Source organism: Clupea harengus, chromosome 20 (genome assembly GCF_900700415.2).
Source record: "Clupea harengus chromosome 20, Ch_v2.0.2, whole genome shotgun sequence".
Taxonomy (NCBI): Eukaryota; Metazoa; Chordata; class Actinopteri; order Clupeiformes; family Clupeidae; genus Clupea; species Clupea harengus.
In genome coordinates this window covers 1,546,921-1,554,420 of record NC_045171.1, presented here as the reverse complement: position 1 = coordinate 1,554,420, position 7,500 = coordinate 1,546,921, and the positions used below count along the sequence as shown (strand labels likewise).

Genomic DNA, 7,500 nt, shown 5'->3' with positions numbered 1-7,500 from the left:
GCAAAGCTAGGAAGGTATGTGAACATTTCAGTATTTATCTGCATGTTTCTAGATGAAGACATGCTATGTCACCTGACAATCTCTCTTCCTCTCTCTTGCACGTTCTCTCCTTCCGACGGATAACTTTTCAGCAGTTATGACTGCCATGACGGCAGCTATCACAGCTATGACATTTAGGTGTCATTTCCTGCCACTCACTTCTCTTTATTATACAAAAGCAGTAGTTCAGTCTTCAATAAAAACACCCACATGAAGCTTCGCACGCGCACACACACACACACACACTCACCCACATGAAGCTTCACACGCACACACACACACACACACACTCACCCACATAAAGCTTCGCACACACACACACACACACACACACACACACACACACACACACACTCACAGAAGTATATATGCAGAACAGGTAGTTGCATGTTTCCCCAAACTTGGCTGCTCTCCTACACTTCTTTAATGTGAAATATGTTTCTTCTTTTTCTGGTTCTTCTGTCTGTGTCCACCTGCTTTTCTCCTCTGGTTCTGTCTCTCTTTGGCCCTCTCTCTGCCCTCTCTGCCCTCTCTCTCTGGCTGCGGGTGCGCTGGGCGCGGTCAGGGTGGCATCATCGACAGGATCGAGAGCAACATGGACCAGTCCGTGGGCTTTGTGGAGAGGGCCGTGGCCGACACCAAGAAGGCCGCCAAGTACCAGCAGGAGGCGCGGCGTGTGAGTTGCTCAGTGGAGAACGGTTCCACCCCTCGGTTCCACCCTCAAAGACCCACCCCTCGGTTCCACCCTCAGAGACCCACCCCTCGGCTCCACCCTCAGAGACCCACCCCTCGGCTCCACCCTCAGAGACCCACCCCTCGGCTCCACCCTCAAAGACCCACCGCTCGGCTCCACCCTCAGAGACCCACCCCTCGGTTCTACCCTCAAAGACCCACCGCTCGGTTCTACCCTCAGAGACCCACCGCTAAGGCCCTCGTCGCTCCCTCTTCTGCTAACTCATCCTGCCTTCTCTTGTTTCACCAAACCTTTCCTTGGCTTTCTTCTCCTCTCCTAATTGCCTGATCCTTGTTAGCAGGTGGGTGTTGCCCCCTTGTGGTGAAACCTAGTTACTATCCTTACACACACATTCACAGTTACATACAGACAACTCCCACAGTATCGCTGTCTTTGTCTTTCATTTTCATATGTTTGCTGTATGGGTGAGTGTGTTTGTGCATCCGTGCACTCACAAGGTTATCTCTGCGTGTTTGACTGACCGACTTTATCATCCGATAAATAAGTCTGTCCCACAGTGTGACTTCAGAGCCATGGCTGATTGTTTTAAAGAACAAACATGTGGTTTGTTTTACACAGCTACTGGAAATAACCACATTTGCGTTGGTGTGTGTTTCTGTTTTGTGTCTTCCAGAAAACTGTAATTATAGTGTGTGTTGTGCTGGTGATTCTGGCCATTATTGCGCTCATAATTGGCCTGTCTGTGGGTCTCCGGAGCGCCTAAGTACAGCTGACTGTTGAGTAAGTGTGTGTGTGTGTGTCACGCCTGCTGTGTTCTCACGGGTGTGTAGAGGCTAGGCCATGGGTGTGGGGTGTGTAGAGGCTAGGCCATGGGTGTGTGGTGTGTAGAGGCTAGGCCATGGGTGTGGGGTGTGTAGAGGCTAGGCCATGGGTGTGGGGTGTGTAGAGGCTAGGCCATGGGTGTGCCTCCGTGTGCTAAAGGACTTGGGCTCGTCTTTGGAGTGGGGTTGCATATTCAGTGGTGTGTTGGCTTGCATATTGTATTTGCATGGGTTTAGGCTGGTTGGATCCACATGGTTTTATGTGGTCCTGAATGGGAATGCCATTTAAAGAGATTTTACTTCCTGTATTTGAAATCTTGTAGTCTTGTAGTAAGTCCTCTCATTCTACTCTGGGGTTGTCTTTTTTGTTTTTGTTTATTTGCTTTGGGAATAATAAACTAAACTGGTTTTTCTGTGGTTCTTAAGACCTGTACTACTACCCACAAGCTGCATATTTGCTCCACTCCCAGTGTATTGATGAATAATTGAACTTCAGCTGTATTGAATAGCTGTCTATGAAACAACTCGTAATCAACTAGCTATCATACAGGCAATGCGTTATAAGTTCATCCCGCTATCTAGGTGGAGCAAACATGTTATCCCCTTTTCTTCTGAGTCCCAGTTGGTGGAAGATACAGGGAGCTCTGTGGTTGATATGGTTCAGCTTGAGCACAAGGGTATGTTGCCATACAAGCTGACTCTGTTTCCCCCTCCCCTTTGTAGAAGATGATCATTATAGGCGTGGTCTGTGCTGTGGTGGCTGTCATAATCATCATCATCATCATCTCGCAGACCGTCTGAGGACGACCCCACCCTCCGATCATCTCAGCAAGTCCATCATCTCATCCTCACATCACATCACTCCCCTGCATTCATAGGCTACAAAAGGAAGGAAACAGGAGCTCTGTCCCAGGCTTCGTCCCGGGCGCGTTTGTGTGTGTGTGTGTGTGTGTGTGTGTGTGTGTGTGTGTGTGTGTGTCCGTCCCAGGCTTCGTCCCAGGCATGACTCCTCCTCTCCCTCCATTACTGACTAATGGAATGTCTGTAAGGTGAAGGGAACGTGTAGCTGCTATGGAAAACAGTCTTTGAAGCTGCTCATGAACTTGATTAGAGGGGCATATAGAGGATGAAATGTGTTTTTAAAATGTCAACTGTCTTGCCCTAGACGTCAGATGTGAAAATTGGATCATGGGTTAACAAGAGAGTATTCAGTGATTTAATCACGTGAGGTTTAAAAAGAAAACTATAGATATCTTGTCCGCAAATCTGCAACCTCAGCTGTGACGACTCTCTTCACTAAACTCTCTTAAGTTTAAGCCAAAATGCCAAAGAAACATTTCACTCATTTTTAGAGTAGTTAAAAAAAAAAAGTAATATTTTTATTTTTTTAAAGTACACTCCTTATTTAATACAATGAAAACAAACTCCTCTAAACATTTCCAGACCAAAGGTGACCAGCTCACCGTTGATTGTCATATTAGCAGGATCGTGGCAGCGTGAAAATAAATGTTGTCCACTGACGTGAAGTCAATTGGACAAAATGACTCCAGGCTGCCACAGAGGGACAAGGTTGAGCCATAGATTTGTGGGAGTTAAGTGGTTTTCTTGCCAGATCGTATACTATTCCAAATATGTGATTTTAAATGTGAAACACATACACAGAGCATTATGCTGCATGGCCTTTGCCCTTAAGATATCCTGAAATGAAGGTAGATTGGATTCTTTAGGAAACTTTAATGACTGGCCTCATAATACAGTTGGAGGTCTAAAGGTGATTCATTTCAAATGCCCTTGATTGGCTCTGCAGAACCCAAAGGATGAATGAACAAATAATATTCCTCTCATATCCCTCTCAGCCATTCATAGGCTAGGGATTTGTAAGATAATGAATGTGATATTGAATGGATATTATGTTTCTGTGAATGCCAAAGATTTTATCTGAGTAATAAAAGATATTATATTTTTAAATTACTGACTGTTGTTTTTTGTTAAACCTTAAGCCTTGTGTCAGAATGGTTTAGAAAGTGTTTACATTTTTATTTATAAAAAAAATAATCTTGCTAGAGCGGTTGACAAATGTAATAATAATCTAGACCTAAAAATTTGTAAGAATGTGGTGTAGGGAAATAACATGTCAATCTCGTTTTCCCTTCGAGTTTGTGTGCAAAGTGCCATTCATGCCATATTACCCCTCATCAAACCTGATGCATTCATATTGTAGATCGTGATCCCAGATAAGTAAGTGGAACCAAAAGGTGTGTGTTGTCTGTCTCCCTATCTCACACACTCACACACCTGCATACAGCACACTGTGTACGCTCTCCTGTCAGAACTTATCCTATTCACTCTCTCCTGATGTCCTCCCGCCTACCTTGTTATGTGGAACCGGGAACTGGATCATATTGCCAATATCTTTCTTCTAATACAAAACTCATGCAACTTTCTTTGTGGATGTATGTCCTTCTCTTTTTTTTTTTTCCTTTAGAAAAAAATGATGATTATGCTTTGTTGTTTAATTCTTGGGATTGTTGGCTTTGCCTATATCTACAGCTTCTTTTCATAAAGAGGAAACTACAGGTATTTAAGATACTTACATTTTGTAAATAGCCTAATTACTTCTTCCAATATATGTTTTGAGTGTTAATGATTAATGACTAGATATTGACTATTGAGGAATAAATGTCTGCAATTCGTTTGATACTAATCCGCCCCCACCCCCACCCTCCTTCTGACTCTCTCCAGGAAAGAAACAAATCGCTTGGTGTCTCCGTGATCTGTCAAGTCCAAATCACAACGTTCTTCCCCCAAATGAGTATAGTAACTGAGATGTTTTGTAGTCTTGTGTTTGAATGAGATGGGTTGCCTGAAACCTTTTCTCAAATGTCGCCCTGAGGAGAACACCATAATTAGATTTATTTTGTAAAGCATTCTTCAAAAATAAAAACATGTGCATTAGTTGTAGTCTACACAACATGCACATTATTCGAACAACTATCAAATAGGCCTACAATTTACAATTTCCCTTTGCTTGGTTAGCGTCGATAGATTCCCGAAGAGTAGCCTACCCTAGCCTATAGTCTGAATAATTCTATATGTGTGGATGTGTTGTGTCTGGTGCGTTTAACTGTAAGCAATCTATCGTCTGTACAGTCATAATTTGTTTGTGTTGGTCTCTCTTGTTGTGAGCGAGAGACATTTTATTTCTGCGATGTGGTGGCGTGTCAGTGCATGTTATGTAATAAAATATTTATTCGCAACGCTGCAAATGCACAGCAATACAATCTGCGTTGTCTTATTTTTTTTCTCCCTTTCAGAAACGGGCCCACCTCTCATTCACACAGCCTAAATTCCCCTTTCACATGTGACAGTTTTCATAACCAGCTAGCCTGTAAGTCTTTATCAACATGTCAACATCTGTATTTATATGAAAACATGGGCTGATTTATGATGCTTTCAGTCTAATAATACAGAGCACCCTACCGGACATGTAGTGTTATCGCTCTGTAGTGTATGTGACCAATAAAAAGGCTACGTTTCTTGAGCGCTTTTGGTTATTGGTCGATCCAGCCATACAAGTCCTTTCTACGACCTGAAGGATAGGTTAATTCAGTGACCCCATTTTTATGTGCTAGCGAATAGGCAGTCCTCTGCAATCTCATAATCCGTGTTTTCATAGGGTTTCTACGATCGGTTATATATTTTGGGCGTGGTCAAACAGTTTCATGTCGCCCTTCTTTTCTCAGATTGACATAATTTCCAACCAATGAAGTTTCCCTAAATGCATAGGTTTTACATAAGAGGTGGATTTTACCATTGTATGGTTTTATGTGTGTGTGTGTTCTGTGACAAGTTGAAAATGGCGGACTTCAGCGAATCGCCCTAACTTTATCGCACAATAACAAGGATAACAGATGAAAACGGCAAGATTTATTGGGAGTAATTCCATTTTAGTTTGGAATTCCTGAAAGACCTCCGGTTAGCCCGCAAGAGTGCTCACAGATCATCACAGTTCAAGAGCCTCAACGGGTAATGTTACAGTTGAAAGTTCTTCCTATATAATTATGTTATCTAGCTAGCTAGCTTGGGTACGATGGGTGCCGTTGAATATGCTTGTGCTCGCCTTGTAACCAGTAATTTTATTCTGGACTGCTAATACTAGGTTGTTTACAAGTCACCGATAATATTAGCTAACCAGTTAACATTAAGTTAGCTGATTATAGATTTCTGATTCTTTAACTTGGCTAGCTGGCTAAGTTAGCTGTAATATGTTGGTATGTAGCATTTCAGGTTTATCATTTTTGTATCGTTCCCTAACGTGAATTATTTGGGCCACCAGATTAAATTGGTAATAACACACCGTACATTTACGATACATTGTTAACGTTATTAGAATTTGGGGTGATCAGCTGTCAGCTGCTTCCTAGGTTAGTCGCGAGGTGAGCATAACATTCAAGCTTTATTGCATTTGTTAGCTTGGTGCCAGGGTATTTTTTGCAGAAAGGCATCGGAAACCTAGCTATCGTTAGATATAACGAGATTTTGCTCTTTCAGTTAGTTTGCAAGAGAGAGCTGATCAAATATCTACCTAGATAGTGACTGGTGTAGCTCATGTCAGCGTAGCGTTTGCTGTCAACTAGCAAGTGTTTCGTTCCTTTAAACCTTTGTTATGATGGCTAGCTAAGCCAGCTAGCTGGCTAGCTTAATACCTTAACTTGCTGTATAACAAAGGGGTGCTATCTACGTGACGAAGCTAGCCCATGTTGGATAGTACATGTATTTACTATTTTGCTACCGCTACGAAATTACTGGTTTATGGACATAAATGCTTATGTAGTGTGTATGATGTCTGTGTGCTGTAGATAAACCGTAGTGTTTGTCCTCTGCTACTGAGTAGATAACGTTAGTTACTTTCCGTATTACTGCAAAGGAGATTATGATGCTAGCTAACATGGCTAGTTAGCGTACGTATAGCTACGTAAGCTATAACTGATAGCCAGTTACACAACGATAGAGCAATTTCTCCCAAGAGAGCTATTTTTACGTTGTCTTATTAAACGCCGCTATCTCTGATTAGTTAACGTTATTATTCAATAAAGAGACGTTAGCGCTCTAACGTTACACTGATAGTCACTGTTGGAATGATGTTGGTCATGGGCCACAATTCATGTAACGTTTACGTTAGGTAGTTCTCATTTAGTTCTTTTTCTGCTTCAGATCATGGAAGACACACACACTCGATACAGCAAGCGCCTGGTAAGTACCACAATAACTATTGTGTATAATCATTGCAATAATGTGGATGAAACTGGAAGTTTGCGTGGATTCATAAAACTCTGTCAAGCAAATACTTTAGCTTTAGCCTGTCTTCTGACGGACAAATGAATGGTTGTACAGTCACAGTGTAGCGGATGTGTTGGCATGGCAATAGACGCACGTGCGACGGGGGCGCAGTGAGTGACAAGTTCAAGTCCAGTTTATCTTGGAGCGCGTGGATTTGTTTTGGAAAGCAGAGGGCGAATGAAGGCACATCATAAAAAATAAAATAACATCACACAAACTGGTATTTGACATTGATAGAATTGTATTTCCAGCACATTCTCTAGATATTAATGATGTACTATGGGTATTGATTGGAATTTAATTGATGTTTACAAACTAAATTATTGGGAAAATAATTTAATTTGAGTTTTCGTAAATCATGTTGGGTTGTATGTGTGTATCTTGTAAAACCTCTGGCAGTGATGAGTGTAGATAACAGTGATGGAAGTACTATCGCATTGAAGTTGAGGTATTTTCTGAGCCGGTTTCTTTGCACAGCGCACTGGTACACGCCGACGCTACCAAGATGACGGAATCTCTGATGACGAGATTGAAGGGAAGAGAACCTTCGATCTGGAGGAGAAGCTGCAGTGTGATAGATTCAGTTGTGAACTGGTCAAATACATG

General features: G+C 42.2%; 1 protein-coding gene across 4 annotated transcripts in view; it reads left to right on the top strand.

Annotated features, from left to right (window-relative positions):
- The window catches only part of LOC105906006 (syntaxin-3), a 17,231-nt gene extending 12,396 nt beyond the window's left edge, over positions 1 to 4,835 (top strand). Inside the window, exons 9-11 of one of the 4 annotated variants that reach the window (XM_031586844.2) lie at positions 605 to 715; positions 4,040 to 4,131; positions 4,297 to 4,835. In XM_031586844.2, the coding sequence (XP_031442704.1) occupies positions 605 to 715; positions 4,040 to 4,117 (189 nt within the window). In that variant the 3' untranslated portion in view covers positions 4,118 to 4,131; positions 4,297 to 4,835. Of the gene's footprint in view, positions 15 to 604; positions 716 to 1,406; positions 1,514 to 2,277; positions 2,526 to 4,039; positions 4,132 to 4,296 lie in introns of those variants that run through there. The other 3 variants (XM_031586843.2, XM_031586845.2, XR_004165947.2) reach the window with 3 other exon arrangements.
- The last annotated feature ends 2,665 nt before the right edge of the window (positions 4,836 to 7,500 follow it).